Consider the following 27,683-nt stretch of genomic DNA (forward strand, 5'->3'; position numbering starts at 1 on the left):
ATGATAGACATTTTAGAAATAGGATGCTATAGCAAACAGCCTTCTCTACTGGAGAAGAATGGTGCATTTGGAAAGTTCATTTGAATCTGTGAAGTCAATCTGTGAAACTCCTTGCCAGAGGATGTCATGAAGACCAGGACTTTAACAGATTTCAAAAAAGAGCTAGATAAATTCATATAGGATAGGTCCATCAATGACTATTATCCAGGGTGGGCAGGAATGGTTCCCTTAGCCTCTGTTTGTGAGGTGCAGGGGACAGATCACTTGATTATCTGTTTTGTTGATTACTTCTGGGGCACCTGGCATTGGCCACTGTTGGAAGACGGGCTACTGGGCTAGATGACCTTTGGTCTGACCCAGTATGGCCGTTATTATTATGTTCTCTCTCTCGGAAATTCCCACTTTGAATTAGGCACGATTTCTTTTATCTAGTTTTCATGAACTAATATTAGGTATTCACTTCTGGTTTTGTCAGGTTGGATGCAGATCTAGCTTTTAGGGATGAAAAGTGCCACCACTGAGAGAGCTTCTCTCCAGCTTCTCTCCAGCTTCTAAGTTTATAAGAAAGTCCTGAAAGTAATGGGCAACTGGGGGTCTGCTGTTGGCTGACTACACTGAAAGGGGCTCTGTGTAAGGTAAAGGTTATTGTGGTGTGAAAACTTTCTCCCTTCTCCCACCCACTATTTGGGATCTGAGATGGAAGGGAAAATAAAAATCTGTGGGCCTCCCTTCTGAGCAAGCGTTTGGGGAGGACAGAATGAAGAATCAAAGTAAAAGATGGAGGAGAGGCTGAGTAGAGCCATGTGTGGGAAAGCAGAAGATTGAGACAATGCAATGTCCCAGGAATAAAATCGGCCCTAGTCCTAAGTAAAAGGGAGAGATTATTCATTTTTTTTCTCCTTTTGTGTGTGCCTGACCTGGGGGAGGTCAGAGCCCTTCAGGGGAGGCCTGCCTCCCAGTTTGGCAAACACTGCCTGGTGATTACTCACAGATAAGTGATGCATTCCTTTGGTGCTGCTTAAGCAGTATCTCTCCCTCTCCCTCCCAACTTGAACTTAGCAGAAAATATGGGGGATGAATGGAGGTAAAGCCATGACCCAAAGTCTTTTTGTTAGTGCAAATGTACTAATAGGTCAACATGACAATTTACGGTAGATTCTGCAAATTCTATCCCTCAGTGAATACCTCTCGTTCACGCCAGTCGTACCACTGAATTCAACAGGGCTTTTTGCATGGGTGAATGCTATTCAGCAGGAATCAGGGCTGTCATTTCTGGCCCTGTATAATTCACATTACTTTTTGGTTTATACTGCACACAGTAGTGAATCCAGTTCTGATTGTATTACAGGAAAACAAGGCTTGCATTTGTTGGTACAGATTTAATTGGCAGCTTTCCCCTGTTCTTTCAAGGAGGGCAGTGGATTAAGCAAGCAGAACATTACTATGCATGGACATAGACATCAAGAAGCAGTTTCACACAGTTGCTTTTGGCAGGCAATTACACATCTTATAATCAATGTTTCATGGTTCTTTTTTTCAATCAGTACAAGTCCACAAGTCTTGTCGATTCAAGCAAATCTAGAAAAAAATTCCCAGGGCTGGACTAGCATACAGCTGTGCAATGTTCCCAGCTGCTGTATTACTGGAATATTTACTCCATAATAAAGCCACAAGGTTAATATAAAAATGAAACATCTCACAACAGTTTGTGTAACAGGCCCCAGTTTTGAAAAGCACTAAAGCAGCTGTTTAAAATTTTAGCACATTTAAATCCATTCATATTCAACAAATCTTTTAGGGACGTGTCTAAGTACTTTGCTGAATTGGGCCCAAAAGGCTTATATGATGGGGATTTCTGGAGCAGCAGGAAGAAAGTGAATCTGATGAATCACTTCCTAGCATCTTGCAGTCATTTATTCCCGTGCAAAGTGGATGTAAAAGGCCACGGTTTTAGAATGGTTGCCTTTTGCAGCCTCTGTGCACAGATATCAATGACTGTAGCAGGTGCAAAACAGGGCAGAATCAGGCTGCATGCTATCTCCGTTCCTGACAGTAGCTATCTGCTTGTGATTGTGAGAGAATGATGAGCCAAATTCAGACTGATGTAAGAAGTTGCCAGTTCTGAATTTGACCCTAATATAATTCACCTTTCCAGACAAAAATAAAGCTCAGGGAAAGTGGAATATAATATGTTTTTCTATTTATGTACAAATGTGTATTCAGGATAAAGTCTGTGATAATTAAATACATGATAGTAAAATGAATAACTAATTTTTCTTAATCGTGACTGTACGTAGCAGAGAGCGTAAGTCCGGCTACAACCTCTGAGAAGCTAAGGTACAGCCAGTATTAAGCTAGGCACCAAGGACGCTTTTCTAAAATACTGAGTATTTATTATGAGCGGTGGGATATCTGCACTTTGGCTGGCTTCCCTGTAGTATAGAACTGACAACATTACTATTTGCAAACACAGGCTTCACTCAAGTGGCACTAAAAAGAGAAGAGGTGGGGCAAGCAGAGCTTTAAAGAGGAATGGGGAGTCATTCCAAGTTTGTATATAAAGAGAAACTATGTTTTAGGGGGAATAATACCTATAGATATTTACCGCCCAACCCATTTACAGTCCGTGGTGGACAGTTTCACAGCTTTTCTGTGTTTAAGATTTATTTCACAGCTTTACTTGTGGCAAGGAAATTTGATGTGATCCTTGTGAGCTTTGCTTTTAAGCTGAGTTAAATTTGTGGCAAGGGTGTCAGGCATTTCATACGTGGCTTAGAAAAAAAAAGAAAGAAGAAAGAGAGAGTGTGTGAGAGAGAAAAAACATTGTGTGTGTGTGTGTGTGTGTGTGTGTGTGTGGAAGAAATCTTGCTGGAATTCCCTCAAAGGTTCTAGTAGGGACAAGAAAAGCAAGACTGGGGGATAAAACTATGGGGCTGTGAAAAGATGTCCCATTGCATAAAGCAGGCTGTTGTAGAAACACTCTGGGAATACACATGTTCATCTTGTCCTGGATATGACTGAGTACAAGGAAGTTGCTCTCTATTGACTGTTCAAAAAGTAGAAGATTATGTTTCTCGTACTTACAGTTTTTTTGCCAGTGGTTTTCAAAATTGGTTTTGTTAGCCTCTCAGTTTTACAGCATTGGAACTGTCCCAAGGGATACCGATTGGGGAATGAAAACTCGACTTGTATAGGTAAGTAATTGACTTTTACTTTAGACCATTGAAATGTTAAAGTAAGCTACATTTTCCCCCTCTTACCTGAATTTCATGTGCTTTTGACTTTTACATAATGCACCTGTGTAACTAGGATTGGTGGGATAAATAAACTTTCCCGTATTTTTTGTTTCCCACAACGAACAGGAGTGCTATTCTTTTATTTTTATACCAAAGCTAACTAATGACAATTTAGCTACCTGAAAGTAAATCTCCAAGAGAAAGATTAATATGACTAATAAAGTGATTTGAACTGTCCCCTGGTTACTCCTGTTCTGTTTTTGTGTGTGTCTTATTGCTTTCATATAAATAAATTTTGTCTTTATATGTATCATTCTGTGTACACACACACACAGAGGTTTTTTAATTCATCTAGCATATATCTACCTGTATATCTCATGCTATATGAATCAAGATCCTATTTAAAATTATGTTATTGTAAAAAGCACAGGTAAAACAGATGCCATAATAACATTAGTTTAATCGTGGTGTTTTGGATTTGTGTTTAAAAATACAGATTTATGCACTGGAAACCTTTCTTCTGACAGCCTGCAGTTACGGACAGAACTTTAAGATTGTGGAAAGGCAGAGCAATGATGTATTGGGCTATACAGTGAGGGAGAAAAAATGCTGGAAGTTTTCAAGGAGGGAATCCTGATATTAGAAGCCAACTTTTCCCCTTGGTTTTCTAGTGTGTCAGAAGCTCTGGCTCAGTTCTTGACAGGATTCCAGTGATTTAATAACTTGTGCTTCTTGGTATGTTCTGCCAAGAAATAGCAACTTGTAAACAGAAAACAAAAGCATGCATGCTAAATGTTTTACTGCTAAGCAAAAGGACATACAAGTACAAGGCATACAAATGATAAATTTACCTGAAGCCTTTTCAGTGACTAAGGTGCATTTTATTACTCTTTTGGGTCATATTCAGGACAATATAATGTCTAAACACCTTATTGTGTCCTCGCATGAGAACAACCCCATTGAACCGAAGGTGATATTCTGGACATAATTTAGAGCAGACTTTGATCACTGGAAGAACCACTGAAGTTTAGAAGTCTATAAAGATGCATTCTTTCTTCTTTTCCTTGCAATTGACTCTGTTGCATCTTTATATTGCACATCTTAATCTCCAGAAGAGTGCTTGTCTCTTTTTCTACAGAGAATGAGACACACTCTATTCTATTTTCCATACTGTACTTGGTGAAATTTCTTTTTTTTAAACACCTACTCGTCACCAGAACAGCTAGCCAGTAGCTTAGCAAAACACTGTAGAGATAGTCATACAATCTGTAGCTATAACCTGGAAGAAGTATGTATTTTGTGCAGTAGCTAAGCCTGCTAAGCTATTAGGTTAAGTAGATAATGTAATCACAGGTATTGCTTGATGCCAAGTAACCTGGTGCTGTGTGGAGTAAATGGAAATTGAAATGAAATGGGCTGGAATGTGCCCTCAGAGCCTTCTGAAGTTGCATGGCTGTTATTGAGGGCAGAATTTGGCACAGCGCTTGGCATTGATTCCAATGGAATGGCTTTTGATCTTCTAAATCCCTCTCTTAATTCTCTTCTGCCCCAGGATTTTGCTTGTATGACTGTAGACTTATTAATGTTTGAGTCCCTTTAATAATTGCATGAAGCCAAGTAGCAAATATACAGCAAAGGCTGTGCAAATGCATCCCAGGAACCCGAAGGCAGATGCTGAAGGCAAGGGAGGGAACACATGTGGAGAGTGAGTCTCATGATCATACTGGCAAACTGTGAACAATGACAATGCTGCATAGTGCTTGACAAACATCCTTGTCATCCATGGATCATAACAAATATACCGATTATTAATCAGTGCTCCTGACATTGTCTGTTTCCCTGTTAGTGTATCAGCATCACGTCAGCCATAAAGGCCTTTACCAAAAGGTCACAACTCTCTGATTTAGTGCTTTTTTTGCAACAGCTTTCTTTCTCCGAAATAACACAGGTTTTTCTAGATTTGTTAAATATTATTACTACTGATTCAGGGCTAGCGTGTGAAAGCCTTATTCCTATGGAGGAGTAAATTTATTCCTTGAATTGTTTCACTGCTTTCAAGGGATATTCAAAGACCAAGATGCTACTTAGCATAAAATTTTCATAAATCTGGCATTAAATATTTTAAAATAGCTTAGTAGGGCTATTTATTTGAATCCTGGGTTGGTGGACAAAACCCACCACATCAGTGAATGGCCCTGTGCCCTCAAATGAGGGAGGAGCCACAGAGCAGAGAACTCCACAGATTAAGGAATAAGGAATAATAATAATAATTAATTAATAATAATAAATAATAAAAACAGAACACAGTCAGGGAGACCAAAAACAAGTGCTTATTTAGTCACTGGACCAAATTTTCTCCACTATAGGGAAGGAGGAAGTTGTTATATATTTTATGCTATTATAAAGTTATAACATTTACAAAATGTTGATGATTTTGGGCCTTGAACACTAGTACATAGAGAACCCTTAATCAGATTGTAAGACTTGGTGACCACTTGGTCAGTCATCTCTCTTTCTCATAGACCTTAGTGAGTACCTGTAAACCGTCACCTATACAGGAAAAGTATTTTCAGTCATTCAGGCATTGTGCTTCTTCATACCAGTCAGAATGCATACCCAATGTCAGATTTCTAGAGGAGCTTTATTTTCCAGCCCAGTAGACAATTATTTACCTGCATCATTTATATTTTTGAAAGAAAATATGCTACGACATATACTACTGCAGTTGTTTGCTTATGGTGAATAACTTTCCTCCAGCCACGCTAGTTAAACAGTTCACCTTCATAATGCATGGGAATCTTGAAAATATTCAAAAAAGATATCTTCCCCAGAGGTCTGATACAAAGTTTATTGACGTCAACTGAAGGACTCCCGCTGATTTCAGTGCACTTTGCATGAGGCTTGATATGAATAAATGCCATCTGTAAGGATCAAAATTTAGAGCAACCTTGAAAATGAGGCATGAACTAAAAGCAACCAGGGAATATTGGAACCTTAATATCACATCTCACGTAGGGTCAACTCACATTGACTTCAGTGATAACATTTCTTGTCTAAAGGAAATTTGGTTGGTGTTTTGTTAGGGACAGGTCAGTCTGACTGATATAATATACCCTATAACAGTACAGACTCACTAAATTGGCCACTGATGGCTGCACTGTTGACCCTGGCATTCCATTAGGGTTCGAGGAGTAAGGGAAGTTGACTAGAGAGTTTCTCCCATTGAACGTCCCGCAGTGGGGACTCCACAGAAAGTTGACTTAAGGTATGTCGATTACAGCTACACTATTCTCATAGCTGGAGTTGTGTATCTTAAGTCGACTTTTTCCGGTAGTGCAGACCTGGCCTCAGATTAGCACATCAATTTCTGCTGCTACTTTGTATAGTGTAAGTGCATTTTCTTTTTCATTTCTTGCTCTCCTTTGGCCTGGACACGGTACAGTTTTAGTCTAAAAGGTCACCACAGGTATTTTCTTCGTCCTTCAAAAGAATTTGTTTGTGTTTTTTGATAAAATTGTGGTGACCAGACATAATGGGCTGAATCAATCTCTGGTGTAACTCCTACAGGAACCAAACTTGAGCGAGGTTGCATTTGTAAATAGATGAAGACAGACTCTGACTCACTGCCTTCACACACATTGCTTCTCTGCCTCCCTGCCAAGCATGTTAACACGCCACCTTTAGAGCATTTCTCAGGACCCTCAATAAACAAGAATAGTTGTGTAGAAGGGCATTGAGGACTGCCAGCATCACGATGACATGATTCATCGTTTTCACTGCTTCTCAAGGCATTCTCTGCATAAAGAAGTCTTTGAGTGCAAAGCAGCACCTCATTCTTCTCTTCAGAGCTGCCTGCCAGAGCACTGCCAACAGCCTTTGTGTTCACTAAGCCGATTTCTTTCACAGGGAACAGTTCTCATTAGTTGTTGCTGGGATACGTAAAGCAGCTCCAGCCAGATGGCAGCTGCACTTCCGTTTGGCACAAATAGCGCAGGTGAAGGAGAATACTTAGGTTGCACCTGGTGGGCAGCTTTATCATCAGTTTCTCCCACAATATAAGAAATAGCATTTTTACTACGTATAGCTGGAGTTGTTTACTACTTATACTTTGCACAGAGAGGAGTGACTGTATTCAGTATTGGACTATCGTCCACTGTTACATACCTAGAGACCCAATATATTCAGTAGTACCCCTGTGTACAGTTGGAGCCTCATCTTTTGCAGCTATAATAAATGTTTTCTGATAGCAGAAGTGGGTTATCAACATGCCTGTGATTTTATCTTTGACAGTTATTCTTTAACTGTCTCGTGCTTTTGTTAAGGTGCTTGATCACTTACCTGTGTGGGGGGAGTGGGGAGAGGGGATTTTCTTTTTCATGTGAACTTTGGTGGCAATGAAAGGCACCAGATTGACAGCCCTAAATACCGAAATTTCTGGTCCAGCTATAAAACAAATAGAAGAGAGGCAGCATAAGCTTCCTCACCCAGCCAGTGTCCCCTTGTCTGGAGGAACTTTTCATAGATTCATTGAAGGCTGGTGGCACCAGTGGATAATCTAGTCTGGCCTCTTGTGTAACACAGGCTATTTCCCTTCATCCATTTATCCCTTCTTTTGAGCCTAACAACTCATGTCTGATTAAAATACATCTTCCAGAAAGGTCTTCAGTCTGGATATAAAGATGTCAGCAGAAGGAGAATACATCACTTCCCATGATAGTTTTTTTTCAATGATTAATCTCTCTCTCTCTCTCTCTCTCTCTCTCAAAAAAAAAAAAGGTGTCTAATTTCTAATTTTAATTAGTCTTGCTCACCTTCCAGCATTTGGTTCATTTCTCTGCTATAGCTAAATACTCCTGCAGGCCATTGATGTTCTAGTTTCTGCAGATGGGATCTATACACATTCTTGCACAAAAAGCTAACAGTGTAGACGTAGCCTGAGAATAACTGGCTATGTGTTAGCACTATTAAAAGGATCTGATATTTATGGTGGAAATCAAATGAATATGAGTCCACAATGTGATGCAGTTGCTAAAAAAGCAAATATTATTAACAGGAGTGTCATATGTAAGACAAGGGAGATAATTGTTCCACTTTTTTCGGTTCTGATGAGGCTTTAGTTGGAGTACTGTGTCTGATTCAGGGTGCACACTTTAGGAAAGATGTGGATAAATTGGAAAGAGTCCTGAGCAGAGCAACAGAAATTACAAAGGTTTAGGAAACCTGGCCAAACAAAACTGGGCATGTATAGTCCTGAGGAAAAAAACCATGGGTGGACCTGATGTCTTCAAATATGTAAAAAGGACAATAATTATTCCCCATGTCCGCTGAAAGTAGAACAAGAAGTAATGCACTTAACCTGAAGCATTGGAAATTTAGATGAGATTTTAGGAAAAACTTTTCAACCCTAATGATAGGTAAGCTCTGGAATAGGTTTCCAAGTGAGGACGTGGAATCACCATCCCTGGAGGTTTTTAAGGATAAGTAGGACAAACACCTGTCAGTGATAGTCTAGGTTTACTTGGTCCAGACTCAACCCAGGGGAACCAGTGACCTCTCAAGATCCCTTCTAGCTCTACCTTTCTTCAATTCTATACTTTGATCCTCCCCAAATGGCACTCAAATTAAAGGCCCAAATTTGGCAGCCTTTATTCAGTTGAAATGCTCAGTCATTAATACGTATTTTGATGGGAAAATGGTTGCAGGATTTAGTCCCAAGCAACCTAGATGCAGCTTCCTAATCAGTATAACTTTCCTAAGAGTCTGCTTAGCAACATGTTGAATGGAAACTTCGGTTGAGATTGCTCTTTTGTATAGATCATTTCAATGCATGTACGCCATAGAGGGACAACGAATCTTCTTGACCGGGCATAACGCTGTGAGTTTTAGAGGACATTTAGAGCAGCATTTTGCAGAGTTCAATATGGTATGCTAACAACTGTCATGATTAGGAAGAAGGGAAGGCTTTCTTTGCAAAAGATGCATATTGAAATAACTGATATACAAAGACAGCATGGTAGGAATCTATCTCAAAATATATTAATATCAAAATCAGTCAAATAACAGGATGTTTCAAATATAATCATTAGAAAAAAACGAGAGGGGCTTCATATATAATAATTACTAAGCTTTCTGAGGAAGTAGCTGTCTATCTAGAGACTTATGCAGTCCCCTTTTCTGTCTGGGAGGTGCTTGCTTGTTACAGTAATGAACTTAACTTCACAACAAACCCCACGATCTAAGAAAGTTATTACATCCATTTTGCGGTTGGAAAATTAAGGAACAAAAGAGTAGTACTTCCATTGTATAAAGACGGCTCAGAGTCAAAGGAGCAATTCTGTGCTCCTTTCCACCCAGCTCCAATTGAAGGGCTCCTTTCTGAGGGATAAGTTGCATGGCCATGGTGAATCTATGCTCCTCCAATTTTCAGTTGCTAGAACAGCATAGCTGGGTATAAATGAGAATAGTCTTTAAACTGTGCTAGGGAGTTAGTAGGCCTCAGAATCCAGGGGAATTGAAGAAAATGGTGTAAAAAATCCTTCTAGAACTGGCACATTTCAAACAGAGTTCAGAAGCTGGCTCAAAATTTGCTCCGTTATTTCCCAGTGTGTAGCACATTGAGAATGAAATAAGATGGGGCCATTTAGTTCATGGTTCTTAGCCTGAAACACCCTTAGTACTTATGGTGATGGATGAATTATCCTTAGGGCAAAGGTCATCCAGCATAATTTTATGTATAAAATATATGCAAATTATTTAAAAAAAGACACCACTGATTCTGTCACTAGAATTTGCATTGGTAGGAGGAGGCAGGAGGCAATGTGGTTTTATGATTCTTTTTTGTTTTATGTTACATAGTTCCTCTGTTTAGTCAGCTAAACACGTTGGCAATCTGCTTGTCAACTCTGAACAATCTGTACGTAGCAACATGCCAGTGTTTGATTCACTGCATATTTGAGTAAAAGGCTTACACATGGGTAGAAGGCATTTCTTCTTTTTCTCTATACTGTGCAACTAGGGAACTTTTGAGGTGGGCTTTATGCCCAATTGTTATTCTTTGTCATATACATCCTTCTTTAAGGATCAAACAGTCTGGCACAGGGAAATACAATACGTTGAATAACAGTTTAAAATAATAGGTGCAGATATTGGAGCTTTATGCCAGGAGTTTGAAAGAGAAAGGGAAGTTGCTTGACCCAGTAGAAGTGGGAGATGGTTCAAAGCATAATAGCAGAATGGCATGATAGAGAATGTATGCAGCAGAGACTGAGGGAAGGCTACCAAAGAAGTGAGCAAAGTGGAATGAATTTAGATCTGGGCTCTGTGTTCAAAAGTTTCAATTCAGCCTTCACGTCTACATACAGTCACTTGCAATCATCCTTTGTGGTGCATTATTCCTTATTTGCACAAATTATAGAACTTACAAATGCAAAATCCAGTTGCATGAACTTGGTGCTTAAATTGCACACCTAGGGTGTGTCTAGACTACAGGGTTTTGTGGACAAAAGTGGACTTCTGTCGACAAAACTATATCTGCGTCTACACTACCGCCAAGTTCTATCAACATAACGTCAACAGAACTCGGCAGTTTTGTCGATGGCGGTAAACCTCATTCTACGAGGAATAACTCCTTTTGTTGACAGAGTTGACAGAAGGCGTTATTGCATCTATACTGTCCTTTGCATCTACACTCTAATGTTGACAAAGCAGCTTGTTTTTGTCGACAGAACTGGATGCTATTTGTCGACAAAAGCTTTGTCAACAGTATCTTTTGACAAAAGCCTGTAGTCTAGACGTACCCCTAGAGGGGGGTCTGTTACTTGTGCACAAAAGTGATAGTGTGAGAAAACATTGCACACAAATGATTGGTGCACACACAGTAGAGCACATCTCAAAGGAAGCCATATTTCAAAATGTAAACATGATGGCTGTGTCTACACCGGCCACTTTTCCGGAATAACTTGCCAGCTGTTTACATTGGCCGCTTGCTTTTCCGGAAAAGCAATGATGGTCTAATGTAAAATCATCATTGTTTTTCCGGAAGAACTATGCTGCTCCCGTTCGGGCAAAAGTCCTTTTCCGGAAAAACTGTTCTGGAAAAGGGCCAGTGTAGACAGCCCAGTAGTCTTTTCCACAAAAAAGCCCCAATCGCGAAAATGACGATCGGGGCTTTTTTGCAGGGAAGCGCGTCTACATTGGCACGGACGCTTTTCCGGAAAAAGTGCTTTTCTGGAAAAGCATCCTGCCAATGTAGACGTAGCCGATATGTTTTACCCACAGAACAGCAGCTTTTTCTTCACAGCTCAAAAGGTAGGAAAAGGATTGGCATGCTTCCTAACATAGTTACCTTGTACAGATGGTTCTCTTGCATACATATGTGAAGTACTGAAAATTGCTGCCTCTGTTGTTTGCTCTTGGTTCCTTTTTGAGGTGTGGGAATGAAGAAGCCAGTAAAAGTGAAAGTGAGATAGGTGATTTATTACAGTCATGCTTGTGTAATTTAAAAAAAAAAGATAGAAAAAGGAAATGTAACATCTAATATAGCCATTTAATGCTGGGTTTGCTCCACCTAATAAATTGGAGAAATTGTGCAAGAACAGTAGAGTGGTATGACAGACTTGAACCTTCATTATGGAGCAAGGAGTAAGGTCAGTTTATCTGGAGAGGAAGTGCAATAGGTTTGTCTCTTATTATCAAAAGCATCTTAAATCATATCACTGATCTCTCTCCAGTGAGAGGTATGACTATGAGCTTTCGTGATCATATTTGAACTACATGAGTATTCACACAGCATTCAGTGAATTCCCAAAGTCTTATTTAGTTTGCACTGGAATAAAATTAAAATTTGAGGTTGGTTCTCCAGGCTTTCTTTTGCTTGGTTGTACCAAAATCTTGGTCAGGAATTTTCTGTTTGTCTAGATTCATGCACTTAATAACTTGATAAATTCCCTTCCACAACCTTTGATATGCTTTTTTCCCTCTCCCTGCACAATGGACAGAAAAATGGATTTTATGCAGGGCAAAAGTAATCAATTAAGAACACCTTCTATGTGCCAGTTAGTTTCCACTGATGTCCCCTAACAAATACATAAGAGCCCAAAGCATTAAATACTTTCTGAGTGTTGCCATCAGCTGTATTTGTTTTCAGTTGGAATTGAGGCCTCTCACATTTCGGTGTTCAGCACCCTATAAGGTCCCTAAGTGTTTAATTCCATTCCTCATATGTACCCGAAATAAAACCTGCTTTTCGGGAATGACCTTGTTTTTCAAAAGTCCTTCACTCTCGTAGATGTTGTCTCAAGCCCCGATAATACAGCATAAAGGCATCAAGCATTTTGTTGAGTCCTGCAGGCTCTTGACTAATTTCTCAGTTAGAAGTTGGCATTTCTAATGGATTCACTCATTGCACTGGACTGGCGTTTGCTTTGGGCTTGTTACTTGCACTATTCAAAGGATCTGATTTTTTTATTCAAGAAGCTGCTGAATGCCAAATGTACTAGATCCAGTTTGAAATGGGAACGCATTGGTGTTTTACAAAGAGTACAGCAGAAGGGACAGTGGTTGGGGAGGGGGATACTTACACAAAAATCACACAACTGTGGACTGAGGTAAGATGTCAAAATTAATGTAGTAAATTATAATGTAAACCTCAGGAACAACGAAGAGCATGGGAAAAATACATACTAAACATTAGTTTAGAATGGAAAGTAGATAGTTAGTCATTAGATGGAAGGGAGATTTCCCTGGCTTGTCCCCTATAGATAAATCACTGAGCAAAAGCCACAAAGAAGCTTCTTGGTAGTCACGAAGAAGCTAATAATCACTCTGAACCCTAAAATCTCATTGAAAATAGTTGAAAGTGTGGTTTAGAGTTTTTTGTTCAATATATAACATGTTTCGTGGACTGTTACTGTCCGATTTTGAAGTTCTCAGCCATTTTTACTTTACAAAGTACACCTGTGCAGTATACAGTAAGAGAGAGGCACGTATCTATGCCATGCCGAATGTCCTCTAGAGACCATTGTGGTATCAGAGAGAACATAGCAATCATCACTCTTACACTATGGATAGTTGACATTTCAACAACTTCAGCACAACACAGCTGGCACACCTAATAGCTCCAAATACACACATGCTCTCTCTGCAGCGCCACCAAAAAAAAATCCATACAACTCTCTCAGAATGACACAATCCATACATAAATCAACATAACCTTCTCAGCGCAACACCCACATCCTCCCACCCTCACTTATACTTACCCTACAATTGACTGGCATAGCTGCAGATTTGTTGCTAACATTACCATATAGTCATCCTACTATTTTAATAACGGGAGATTAAAAATCTGTGGCTAACACTTACAGTTTTGACTAGCTGAGTCGTCATGCATACTTCCTTTTTGTATTTTGTTCTGTTTTGGTTGCTGTATTTTCCTGACTTGTAAATAGTTGTATTTCAGATATTGATGAATGCCTTGAAGGTGGTCTAGGTACCTGTGGCCAATCCTGCATCAATGTTCCAGGGTCCTATCTCTGCTCCTGCTTGCCTGGCTACACACTGGACAATGACAGGTGGTCCTGTTATGCTGATGGTGAGATGATATTTTTAAATGTCTGAAAGGAGCTTTATCATTTTATCTAGTGGTTAGCCCCTGTTCACAATGCAAAAACATTCCAGGTGAGGCTGCTCCTAGCACTGACCTGACATAACTCAGCTACAGGACAATGACTGGGTCAATTTCAGGTGCTGATTAAACAACTGCCATAACTAACCTAACATTCAAGTGGAAAGTGAGCTGACTGGAAGGGGCTATGCTCTGGTGTTAGCATGACAGCTCACACACAAAACATAGGGTGTGGTTGTGGTAAGAAAAGGGAGCATGTAAAAATGAGCCCTTCTTACTTAACAGACTCTGTCTGTTTGCAGTGTCATAGCATCCACCTGTTCATCCATCCTTCTCCTAACTAGCTCTCCCAATATTCTTCCTCCTCCAAAAAATCATGCCCATCACATTTTTCACTCTGTGAGTTTTATCTTTTTCCCTTACACTCTGTCAGCCTTTGCTATTTGGAATGTCACCTCTTTGGGGCAGAACTATCTACTCCTTTGTTTGTACAGCTCCAGCACAATGGAGTCCCAGTCTTGGCTGGTCCTTATGCACTACCTTAAAACATGATCAATCATAATACATTCTGTCATGTTCAATACTGTAATACCTAGCACTTACAACCAAATCAAGTTTGAATACATGTTACTCCTGGTAGCTTCCTGGTGCCCGTTTAGCTAAGGAAGACAGAACTCGATTCAGTCTGGCCCACAACTCAACAACAGAATTATTAGCTCCTATCCAGCTTCATCATACTACATCACACAACTGATGAAGAGTGAGCCAGAAAGAAACAAACTTGATTTTTGGATCCCAGGCTGAGTTCACAAGGCTACAAGCAGTACAAGGAGTTTAAAAGACGTTATCTAATATTTACTTTTAAATTATGTACATTTGAGCTGGAGACCTAGGAGAGGGAAATAATGTAGCTTCATGAGGCCATTTGTGCAGAGATGCTTTTCTGAGAAAAGTCCCATATTAAATTGGAAATTATACCTCATTAAATTGGAAACTATGTCCTCCACATCATTGTTTTTTAAGGATCATTTCAAAGGTTAAAACACTGTCCAGGAAGGCTCCTGGAGCTGTTGTTTGGGTTATTTGCTGAGCTGCTTTATATAAACAATACAAGTGTCAAGCCCTAGTCCTGTATATTTTATTTAAGTTATAATGTGTGGACAGTCAAAGGAGAAGTAGCTTTTCACTTGAATTGTTGTCAAGGTGGGTCAGAAGCCTTATAGCTCATATCTCCATCTCTGGATATACAGTTTTCGGTAGGAAGAATACCAAACAAAATTCCTTCCTGTTATACAGGCTACAGTAAGCACTTTGGGGCAGAGGCTTTCTCTTTCTGTTTGTTTGATCAGCACCTTATACAATGAAGTTCCAAACTTGATTGATATCTCTGGATGATAGCATAATATACATATTTAAATAATAACAGAACAAAATTCCTCAATGTGTTCAACTCCACTTCAGTTGGAGTCCTCAGTTAAACTACTGTTGTAAGAAATTCGTCGACTGGAGAGGACAAGAACAAAATATCTATAAACTCTTGGTCTGTGGAGTAATTGGCAAAATTGCAAGCAGTACAGCTGCGAGGTTCCTGAGACAAATCAACCTTGCTTCAGTTCAACATTAATTTACCATGTACGTAAATGAAGTCTACATAGCTGAAATACTCTCACATGGATTTGCTCAGTGCAAACAACAGAAAAAGAGAGTCACTAACATCTTAGAAGCAGCTGTTCTAATTGGGTAATACCTTGAAAATGCCATGTACAAAACAGCCTATAATACAAATCAGTGTGCTGGTTAACTTTCTCTTGTTCAACAGTAAACCAAATCTTGGGTTCTGGTAAAAAACTGCGGCCTAAACCTGCTATTTGAAAGCAGAATCAAACTCAGAATCTGGAGGGATTAAGGAGTCCCATTATCTTGTTCAGGCACAGAGTTTTATTTGTCTGTCTTCACCTTACAAGTGTTATGCATCTTGAAATCATCTAGTTCAAGTGTATAGGAATGATGACAATGGAGTTTAGAACCAAAGCTTATGTCTAGTTTAAAATTATAAAATTCTATTAATCTTTTAAGATTAAAACCGATGTATGAATAAGTACATATGAATGTTAAAAGCAAGTCAGTGAAAACTGGTGGTAGAGTGTGAGTTTAAGGGATTTTAAGATTTCCCTTGCAGTATTAGAAACAAAACCCAAGACGTGACTGGACAGTTGTTATAGTTGTAACAGATTTCAGGATGATATCCATGTTACACATTTCAGGTGCATCTTCCACCTCTTTGTGTGCTCTGACCAGTTTCAGACACCATTTCATAACCTGCACATAGACTCTGCCATTTACGTTTTTATTTCTTTCCCTTCCAAATGTGGTTTTGGTGGCCAATTGATTATTAGGCAGCGCACTGATATGCAAAACAATTTAAAAAAAATCAAAGACTGAATTGTGACTGGCCTGGTGAAGCTCCTTGACTCACCAGCATACTAATGGCTTGTACTATCTGAGTGAAAAGAAATGTGTACTGCTGACCATGCTGCACATATCAAACTGGCTCTGTCTGGGTATGGTAATGGGGTTGTTATACCTCCCTCATCCTCTCTGATTCTAATTAGTGTTTCTAGGGCTGTGCTGTTGGGAATGCATAGTAATACTTTTCTATCAGGGTAAAAAGCCTCTCTGTTAAACATCCTCATCTCTGAAAAAAAGAAATCCACAAACATTTTGAAATATGGAAATGCACAATTAGGCACCCAAACAACCTTAACTCTGCCCTATAAGGGCACCATAAGGGGAAAATAAATCTAGCAAGAACATACATTGTTTTAATGTAATCTGGGGCCACAGACACTCTAATGTACAAATCAAAGTTATATGATTATTTCATGGTATCACCAGAGGGCAGAGTTAAGGCTGTTTGGGTGCCCTAACTGTGCATTTCCATTCCTTGCATTTAACCTCAGGTCTGGATTCCCAGTGTTTGGGATGCTTGCAGCACTGAGGTAGTGATGGTGCTCTCAATCATAACTCCATCCTATTGTGGATTATGTCTGGGAATGAATGGTAATTAGTGGTTGCCCAAGTCTATATTTGCAGTTATTTGCTGGTTTCTATGAGCTACCTATGCCCAGACCTCGCCAGTTTCCACTATTGCTCCCCAGGACCTTCATCCCCCAGTGTACAGATCTGAAGAGACACTCTGGTTGTCTCTCTGGCTACGTCTACACTACGTGATTCTTGCGCAAGAAGACTTTTGCGCAAGAGTTTTTCCACAAAAACTTCTTGCGCAAGAGCACATCCACACCTCAAAGCACATTACAAAAGCCATGTGCTTTTGCACAAGAGAGTGTCCACGCTGCATGGATGCTCTTGTGCAAGAAAGCTCTGATGGCCATTCATCTGTGCTTTTGCCCATAGGGTTTTCTTGTGCAAGAAATCCCTCTGGAACATCCACACTTGCCTTCTTGTGCAATAGCTGTAGTGCTAAAAGCAGTGATGCCTCAGAAAAGGAGGTTTACCTACAGCAGAAAAAGCCCCTTGTTCTGCCATTTAACTGCCCATTTAATTGTGCAACAGCTCATTTGAGGTCTGGACACTTCACAGGTTTTTGCGCAAAACAGTTGTTTTTGCACAAAAACCTTGTACAGTAGACATAGCTTCTGTGTCTAACTATATAGACACAGTCATTCAGGGCTAGTCAGGGCTGTAACCCTCTTTCCCTAGGCAAAGGTGTGTAGAAACCCCCATCATTGGCGCATCCAACAGCAGGTCAGGAGCCCAGTTAGAACATTCCCTAGCTGCTGACAGGAAGCATCCCGGATCCCACTCCCAGCCCAAGGCAACCAGGAAAAACTTTCAAGGGGAACGTTGAGATTCCTGAACAACAGCTCTGGAGGAACCTGCAGTCTGCAGGAACATAGGAATTACTGTTTCCTAACGTTTATTTTATGCTGCAGCCTTTTGAGTTTATCAGTAGAATCTTTGTGGTTCTGTGTTATTAAATAGCTCCATATTTATCAGATATCTAGATGAGAGCATTGAATCATTTGCATGAACTCTTCAGATTTCTGGGCCCTCATCTCTAACAGGTATGCTACAGCAGACAAGTAGGCACTTCAATTTGTGGAAATCTTGGCTTCACTTGATAATTACTCTGTTTTGATTTTCCCATCACATGCTAAAGTTCAAAGGTGGCCTTGCACGGTTTCACTAAGACCCAAAATGAGGGTCACCAAAAATAGTATTCATACAAGAAGCTTAAAATGGGGGTGGGATTCCAGCTTTTAGTGTACATAACATTGTGTTCTCAGTTTCATGAGTCTGTGATTTTTTTATTTAACTGACTGTCAACACTAAAAAGTGAGGGGACATTACATTTGTGTAAAACACAGGGAAGTCTGAGACTAAGATGGGCAGTGACCCTTAGAATGCTGACTGTTGAGAGGTATGAATATTATAAGTTCTTCTCAACTCTGTAACTGGCACAGTACTGAAAAAATGTAGTGTAATGAAAGGAAAATATCCATGTATGACCACATTTCTTTCCCCCCCTCAGATCCTGCACCATTCCTAATTTTTAGTCATGGAAATGCGATCTTTAGAATTGATAGAGAGGGGACCAATCATGAAAGGCTAGTTGCTAATGCTGGCCTATCAGTGCTCATAGATTTTTATTACAAAGATGAGAAAATGTATTGGGTGGACTCTGAAAAAGGACTTCTGCAACGAGTGTACCTGAATGGCACAAAACAAGAGGTAAGGTGGTAATTTCCATAGAATTCTCCAAGAAAACATGCCTAATGACATATCTGATGTGAGGGGCACCACTTCAGATGATAGTGGTGCAGTTTCTGCTTACCAATTTGCAACTCTAGTGTAGTATCCCTGGCATAGTAGATTTGTCAGCCAACTAAACACAAACCTCCCCATTACTAACCCATTGTTTTTCACAATACAGGACCGTTGCAATCATGGGAGGGGAAGCAATAGAATAAAGGCTAAGGAGAGAAAGTCCAGACACATCTAGGGTTGTTGTTCTTGCAGACAATACTAATTTCTACCAGCTTTGAATAGATCACTGAAATTATGGAATTTTTTCAAATAGTGTTTTTCAGAAATCCAAATGGTCCATTTGAAATGGGGATGGCTAATATGAAGAGAATGCATATAACTCCTCTGACTTTTTGTTTTGAAATGACAAATTGAGAACAAGGGTCATGTGGCCACAAGTGTTACCCTCTTGCTCAGACAGGGTATGTCTACACTGCAGCACTAGCTTGAAATAAGCTATGCAATTTGAGCTATGCAAATTGTATACCTTATTTCAAAAAAGAGCTCTATTCCATCGAGTCCCTTAATCCTCGTGGAATGAGGTTTACCAGGACATCAGAATAGCACGCCCGTTATTTTGATTACATTTCGAAATAAGGGGCACGCTGTCAAGATGTGGAAAACACTATTTCGGGATACCAGAAGTATCCCAAAATTGCGCTGTAGTGTAGATGTACCCAAACAGTGCTGTATAATGCTCTATGTCTGCCTAGATTATGTAGCAAAGAAAAAGGAACTTCAGTGCTTCCGTGACCCAAGATGCTCTCAGTTTTGCAATGAACTGCATGTCCTATGTCTGCATGCACGCCTTATCCTGCATGCAGGGACGAGAAGGATTAGGGCTTTTTCGGTGTGTGAATGGATATTTTATAGCTTTGGAAATAAATGTAGGAAAAAAGGAAAATCTAGGCAACACTGAGATACCCAGTGTTATCTATTTTCAGTTGAGAACAGCACATCCTTGCTCAGAATGACTTAACTCAGTGGTTTGCGCTTAAAGATGTAGGTGAAGGAGAGGGAGAAATGCAGCACAAATCAAGGTGATTAAAAATCAAGAAAGGAAATCCAGTCTCTGTGGTGTTATTAAAACGAAGACAGCCAAGGGATTTAAATGGAAATCTCAATGTGTTTGCAGGTCACTGTTTTGCTTGGTGACAATGGTAATGTGGGTTGTATATTATGTTTTTAATTTCTGTGGACAGAGACTATGCTACATTGAAAAAGGTGTTTCAGGATTTGCCATCGACTGGATAAATCAAGATATTATTTGGGCCAACCACCAGAAAGCAACTATTGAAGCAACTGATATGAATGGAAATAATTCCCGAGTCCTTTTAAAGGACATAGGTCATCCCACAAGTATTGCTGTTGACCCTGTGAAAAGGTAACTCTGCTTGCATTTATAAGTTCCAAGAATCAGTATCAAAGTAAATCAAGTACTCTGATGGCTTCCTGGAGGCTAATGGAACAGTTTGCATACAGTATATTGTTCAAATGATTGCTGCAATTTCCCCAAGAACACAAATAAAGATAAAAAGGGTGGCAGGTGGCAGCAGCCTCCTGGAGTCCAACACAGAGACTGACACGCCCACCTTTCAACTCATTAAAGAAGGGAGAGCTCTAATTGCAAGACAGGATGAGGGAGATTTAGCTCAAGGAGGAGAGGAAAGATGAGGCTATTGTTGTTAGGGAAGGAGCCAAGGATGCCTCAACTGATGGAGGTGGAGAATGTAAGGGAATGAGTTTGATTTTTACTTGGCAAAGCAGGAATGATGCCTGAAAATGCTGAGAAGCTCCAGTCTATGACACAATTTTTATTAAGCATATAATACTTATTTGAAAGTAAGTGACTTTTAAAGAAAAGCTAAAACTCTAGTGGTTTTCTCCGCCTCCCCCCTTTCTATTATGTTTGCCTCTGATTTTGGTTAGCTTGAATGCCACTTGCAAAGCTATTGATTGCTGTTACTGTTCTATAAATGCTAGTGTCTTGGACAGGATAAGAGAGCTTTTCTAGGCTCATGACAATTTACATAGACAGCCATTCATAGATGCATCCCTGCAGGGAGATTTGGCTTTTCTGAAGAGAGATTTGTATTCGTAGCATCACAGTGAATATTCTGTGCTGCCTTCTCCTGACCTTGTTCAGCTCTTTCATAGGTAGTTTTAAAAAGAATATGTCAATAACGTATTTTATTAGAGCTTTTTATATACTGAGGCCTCTCATCACCTTTGCAAAGACATTTAAATATTAAAGCTCACGTATCCTCCTCTTTTGTACTTACACATTAACTTTCTTTTCATGCGAACCAGCAATATCTATATTTCTCACAGGGCTGCTGTTTGAGTGTGACTTAAAAAACTGAATGGCAGATCATTTCTTTTCTGTACTGAATGTCCAATTTACTGATTAGGAGGTGCTCACAAGTCCTTGTACCCTTCCAGCCTAAATCCACATAGAAACATTTTATGAATGGAATAATGGAAATATATTTGCTAAACTTTTATGAACTCTGAGAGGAGACGAAGGTATATACATACACCAATGAGTGATCCACTAGGAATTTATTTTAAAGTATTACTCACATGCTGCCCTGTCAGGCTAGTTAGCTATTAATACGGCTTAGGTCCTCCTAGAAGTCTAGTTTCTTACAGATCATATTTATATTATAGCACATTCTGCTTTTCTGAAAGTCCTGATGGTGTTGTATTAATATTAATGTAGTGAGGTCAACATAAGAAGGGCCATACCGGGTCAGACCAAAGGTCCATCTAGCCCAGTATCCTGTCTTCTGACAGTGGCCAATACCAGATGCCCCAGAGGGAGTGAACAGAACAGATAATCATCAAGTGATCCCTCTTTTGTCACCCATTCCCAGACTCTGAGAAATGGAGGCTAGGGACACCATTCCTATCCATTCTGGCTAATAAGTATTGATGGACCTAACCTCCATGAATATATCTAGTTCCTTTTTGAACCCTGTTAAAGTCCTGGTCTTCACAACATCCTCTGGCAAGGAGTTCCACAGTTGACTATGCATTGTGTGAAGAAAAACTTCCTTTTGTTTGTTTTAAACCTGCTACCCATTAATTACATTTGGTGACCACTAGTTCTTATGTTATGGGAAGTAAGAGGAGGTGCACTGTTGTCCAGGTGAACTTCAAGTGGTTGTCAGGCAATCTGGTTTCAATAAGCAACAAATGTATTAAAACTGTTAGCCTAAATGACAGAGAGCCTTGCCGAGCCTCAAGGGTCTTTAAGAGGGGTAAAGAAAATGGCAACAATCTATCAAGAGCAAGACTCAAATCCACACAGATATCTTTTGTGGACTTTCCAGCGATACTGCACAAGTATTGAAGAAGAATATTTGTAAACATTCTGCTTCTGGTAGTCAATTTCTGTGTATCTGACTTTTCCTTCGTGCAACAAATACCTTGGTGTTGCTCAGCTTTTGAATTAGGTGTTTCTGTTCTGGGAGTACTGTAATAAAAATGAGGAATCCCGGAAAAGAGAGGACTAAACAGATAATTTGCACTAAATGTTGCTCTATTTTGCAAACAGTTCTTCAAAAATATGACTCTTTTTCTCCTGTAGGTCTATATTTTGGTCTTCAGACAGCGCTTTATCCAGCATTCACAGAGCAACTGTCGATGGAACTGACATGAGAAGTGTTTTAAGGACCACAGAAAAAATAAAGACCATTTCATTGGATTTTACTGACACGAGACTCTTCTGGATTCAGTATGATAGTGAGGAAGATGTGTCACGCATTGGGTCATGTGACTATAACGGTGGCTCTATACATTTGCCCATACATTCTGCCCGGTAAGTTTTTCTGTGTTGGATAGAATGAAACTAAATATTTTTAGGGCTAGATCAGATAAAGGCGTCTTCATCTTTTTCTTCTTTGAGTTTGGAAACGATAACAATTACAAAGTATAGATAAAAAGGCACACCATTTTCAGAATAGCCAATCTATAACTAGAAGAATATAGGAAAATAGAGTAAACATAACCCATTTTCGCTGCTGTCTGAATAATACTGCTCCTGGGCACTTCTCATCTTCAGAGCTTTCAGCAAATGACAATCCATTAATCTTCAGGACTCTCCTGCTAGGTATGTATGAATTATTATTAGCTCTTCCCTTTAGGCAAAGAAACTGAGGCAAAGAAGTGATTTGCCCCAGGTCACAGGGCAAAAAGAGAACCCAGGAACATAGGCTCCCAGTCAGTGGTCAGACCACCAGACTTGTCTTCCTCTTCTGTCTGATCAATATATATATAGTCTTGCTGCCCCTTCAGCTGATGGTTCAGGAAGCTTTCCTGACCCTAGAAGCACTAGATCTACATACTGTCCATTTCTCTGCTGATTTTATTACTATGCCCAGTTACAGAGAAAAAGACCTAGTTACAATGAGTGTCTCTGTTATTATGGTCCTCATAAGTCTGGTTTACACTGGAAAATGTTGGTATGGCAAGCACATGTGCATGTTCCTTTTGCTTGATTTAAGGCCACTCTGTGGTAATGTACTGACTGCAACATGAATAGAAAGTTGCACTCCTGTTACTATACCAGAATGTTACTTTTTTCTAATGAACTTCTCCGTGAGGTCTGTATAAGCAAAGATCTATCTCGACACACTGCAGGAATTGCTTAGGAATGGTTCCTCTCACCTATTGACCTCAAGATGTTAGGGGAAAATCCCCTCTTTCAGTACCAACTGTCCGCTCCTCTGGGTCCTGGTACATCAGTCCTTCTACTACTTCCCCATCTTATGTTCCAGCCAAATACTGTTTTCCCTACCCCCTGCCATTCTGTACACTTCCTGAGAATGGGTGAATGCTCCCAAGTGATGGACACTTTAGGAGCTGTACTAGACTGAGCTCCTTTTTCATGCACTTTAAGAAGTGCAGAAGAAAAACCAAGACTGTAGATTTAAGGAAGTCTGTATCTTCTGTCTTAAGATACCCATGCTGGGGGTCTTCTAGGAACTGTGGGATAGTTATCTAGAAGATTATTAAAGGTATTTAGATGCCTAATGATGCAGATATACACCCAGTGGGACACTTTTAAAAATCCCCCTAGGTGTTTGTCTGCATGTAAAATATCTGGGCTTTAGCTGCTGCAATGGTGCAGGATAATTGTTGAAATACATTGCAATAATACATATAAAAAGGATACCTAGTATGGATGCCCTGCATCATTGCAATTTATATCAGTAGACTCACACCAGTGGAAGTTGCAGTGGGGCAAATCTCTGTTGTAGACAAGATTGTATCACATCCTGGTATACCTAATATACTCCTCAGACAACTCCTGTCTGGTCCATAATACAGATCTGTTACGGCTGTAGGTTTAGAAATCGGAAGGTTTTATGTAAATAAAGTGCTATGTTTCAGTATGCATCCAATTACCATTAAATGTAAGTTTCTCTGGACACTTTGAAATCTCTCTCAGCTGCTCCCACTGAATTTACCCATAACTTGTCAACCCAGTCCTCAAATCCCCCTTTGTTTCCCTGTGTTCCCTAGGGCAATATTATTTTCCCTTGAGCTCAGGAGGGGCATTCTCCTTCCTCCTCCTCCCCTAGAGTATATGCTGGGAAACGGAAGCCAGCATCCTGCTCTTACTAGCCAGCAATGTAGAGTTTCCAGCCTCTCTCTTGCTCCTAAAGAGGTAATAGAAATCAGTAGTATGTCAGAGAAATGGGGATGCTTAATAGACATAGCTCCTTCCACAAAGGCACAAGACACAATGGGTTGTCCATTTCAAGCCATGGGTTCAACAGAATTCACCACAATTACCAGAATTTTCTCTGTGACAGTCCTGATCAACTACTCACGCAACCTGCAGGAGTTGTTAGTAATTGTTCGGGTGGCCCCACTGTATGTGCAGTATGTTTTGTGTTATTCCATTGGAGGTGTAAGTGACATTTCAGTTGTCACACTGTATCTCACAAACCACTCAATCACATGGTCATACATTTTAATTTCTGATAAAAAGTATATTAGGGTATTTGAAGCAAACACGGTTGATCTAGGTCAGTGGTGGGCAACCTGTGGCCCGAGAGCCATGTGCGTCCCATTGGGGTTCTATGTGTGGCCTGTGAGACATTTGGTTTACCATTGTCCATGCACAGGGTTGCCAGATTCTGCTGGTTTTCATCCACATAGGTGTTTTCCTATGATATTACAAAAGTGATACGCACTTAAAGCAAGGGCATGTGAAGTGAGGTGTGTGCTGATTGCATACAGCATTGTGAGACCGTGTGTATCTTCTGCATCCAATCCAAGTGTAGCTGCAGTTCAGTCGGCCCACCCCGCAAATTCTAGGTACACTAGCGCAGTTAGCAAAACTACCGTAACCCAGGAGACCATCTTGGTTATGACAATCTTGCAGCCCAAAGATGGAGGAGGGCCACTCATGCAGTCCACTCGCTAGTCTAGGTTGCCCCTCGTTGATGATGCAGATATTCCATGTTTTCAGGAGACATTAAGCAAATGATTGAGTAGGCATGAAATCAAAGTCACTTACTTGTTATTTCCTCTTCACTCCAGACACCATTTATTTGGCATGTCTTTGTTTGCGGAGCACTTGTACTATTCAGAGCTGAAAACTGGCATCATCTGGAGAGCCAATAAATTTACAGGGAAGGTTATAGTCACAATCAGCTTGAAACCATTTTTGCCACCTACTGAAATAAAAGTGGTACATCCATTTAAACAGCCTGGTACAAGAACAGATGTTCAAGATTTTGGTAAGTCACCCATAATGACATTCTTATGTTTATAAGTGTATTATCACACACTCCATCTGACTTTTCAGGATAGACTTTTCCTCAGGAAGAGGTCTGACCCCTTTGAAGTTGATGAAAAGATTCTCATGGAGTGCAGCAGGGCCAGCATTTCTCTAAATATATACATGACTTTAACAGGAACTTCAGTTAGATTGTTCACTGCATACTTCCTATTAATTTATCCTATTAATTTAATAATAAGAACATCTGCGTGAACTAATTGTTCTGTGTGTGTCCCCATATTCCTAAATATTTCAAAGATACACCTTTGCAACTCCCTTGTAGGCTTTCCCTTCTGGACTTTTCATTCTAAGACATAATTGAATACAGTACCTTACTAACAATCCTAAATTGTTCTGAGAAATCTATGAAATATCCAACCAATAGGTGTGAGTCTGCGTGACTTACAGTAAGTCACCTCAAAGTGTGATTGCATTATGGATATTTTACTGTGGGATGAGAGGATGAATGTAAGTGAAGGTATAACACAGGTGTTGTCATTCTTTGCCCACCAGCACAACATAGTGCCTAAATACCACAGTGGTGGGTACACAATAAATGCCCAGAGATAAGAAGAAAACGGGGCCTGACTTTCCACTGTCTTACACCTTATGTAGTCATTTATACCTAGACAAAATGGGTGTGAATTGTTACTAGTTAGATGCAGTGGTATTTTTCACTTATTTTGTACAAGTGTATAAGGAACTACCTCCAATGCAAAACTGTGGCAAATCAGAGACCTGCGAAGACACTGTGTAGTCCTAAAGAGCACATGGAAGGTGAAGAACATGAGATTCTGAGCAACTTAGTAAGCAGGAGTAAGAGGAACACAGAGTGTTTCTTAGCAAAGATTATAATGTAAAAGAACCCTCTTGAAACACATGTTAGTAACCACCCCATGACGCTTATTAACTTAATCTCTCTTGTCCTTCTTTTAACCCTTCTGTCCTTTCACTCCACCTAACGTCATATTTGGACCCACTCCCCCTTCTTGTGTTGTGGGGTAATAGAAACCAAGATCATTAACAAGACGTATTTCCCGTGGAGATGTCTAAATTTCATTTCAAACATTTGTCCTGCTGCAGTAGGGATAATTAAAATCAAATGGCAAGTGCTTGCATGAAAATAAAACATCCATCCATGACCTTAAAGGAGCCAGTTCCTGTATTCAGGGATTTTCACAACATGTTACTTTGAATCTGGTACAGGTTGTACTAATCTGGGACTCTGGTCTAGCAACACCCATGGTCTGGCAGGACCATGGATGTTTCTGGACCACAAAGCCCAGAAACCGGGAAGTCTGGTGGCAGGGAAAGAGCATGTTAGCGGGGGCTGGCAATTCAGCCAGGAGTCCCGTGCTGGAGGTGGGGGCAGGCAGCACAGTGGGGAGTTCTGGCCCCAGTGGCCAGGGAGCTCCGGCCCCAGAATCAAGCAGCTGCAGAACTCCCTGGCTGCTGCTGGGGCCGGAACTCTGCAGCCACCTGGCTCCACAGCCGGGGCTGGAGTTCTGCAGTTGGCGCTGGGGCCAGAGCTCAGAGGCCAGAGCTGGGGCTGGGGCCAGGGCCAGGGCTCCCTGGCTGCTGCTGGGGCTGGAGCTCCTCAGTTGCTGGGGCCAGAACAGAGCTGGAACTCTGCAGCTGGGGAGCGCCAGCCCCTGCAGCAGCCAGAGAGCGCTCCAGGCTTCACCCCGACCACAGAGCCAGGCAGCTGTGGTGCTCCAGTCACAGAGCCAGGGAGCTCTGGCCCTGGCACTCTGGCCCCAGCAAAGCTGAGCCGGTGGCAGCTAGAGAACCACAGAGGGCTGGGGCAGCAACAGGGCTGGGGCAACCTGGGCAATTAGGGGAGTGATCTCCTTTGGTCCAGCAAAATCCCCTCATTCAAGACTGGTCAGGTCCTGAGGGTGCTGAACCAGAGAGTTCCAACCTGCAGACTGCAGCATTCCCTTTGAAAACACACACGCCAAGTTTAGGGTAGGTTTGTGGTTCAGAGGGAGAAGCGTCAGCATCTTGCATAGCCTGATGTAACTAAGTCCTGAGTTGGTATTAATAGGATGTGTCTGCATATCCGTATGTGGGAGAAGGAGGGAGAAGAACCTGGAAACAAGAATGCTAGTTTATAACTGCAGACGTATGAATTCCAGGAGTTGTCAACTGGGTTATTATAAGCATTCCCTTGAGGCAAAGTACATAATGTAAAGCTTATTGA

At 40.6% G+C, this 27,683-nt stretch overlaps 1 protein-coding gene across 5 annotated transcripts in view; it reads left to right on the top strand.

Annotated features, from left to right (window-relative positions):
* Positions 1 to 2,339: 2,339 nt before the first annotated feature.
* Positions 2,340 to 27,683, top strand: part of EGF (epidermal growth factor) — a 109,916-nt gene continuing 84,572 nt past the window's right edge. For 4 of the 5 annotated variants that reach the window (XM_014571590.3, XM_014571589.3, XM_006119278.4 and 1 more), the window contains exons 1-6: positions 2,340 to 3,194; positions 13,693 to 13,824; positions 18,410 to 18,609; positions 19,887 to 20,068; positions 22,277 to 22,507; positions 25,240 to 25,439. In XM_014571590.3, the coding sequence (XP_014427076.2) occupies positions 3,068 to 3,194; positions 13,693 to 13,824; positions 18,410 to 18,609; positions 19,887 to 20,068; positions 22,277 to 22,507; positions 25,240 to 25,439 (1,072 nt within the window). In that variant the 5' untranslated portion in view covers positions 2,340 to 3,067. The remainder of the gene's footprint in view (positions 3,195 to 13,692; positions 13,825 to 18,409; positions 18,610 to 19,886; positions 20,069 to 22,276; positions 22,508 to 25,239; positions 25,440 to 27,683) is intronic. The other variant, XM_075929722.1, reaches the window with a different exon arrangement.

This window comes from Pelodiscus sinensis, chromosome 5 (assembly GCF_049634645.1).
Source record: "Pelodiscus sinensis isolate JC-2024 chromosome 5, ASM4963464v1, whole genome shotgun sequence".
Lineage (NCBI taxonomy): Eukaryota > Metazoa > Chordata > Testudines > Trionychidae > Pelodiscus > Pelodiscus sinensis.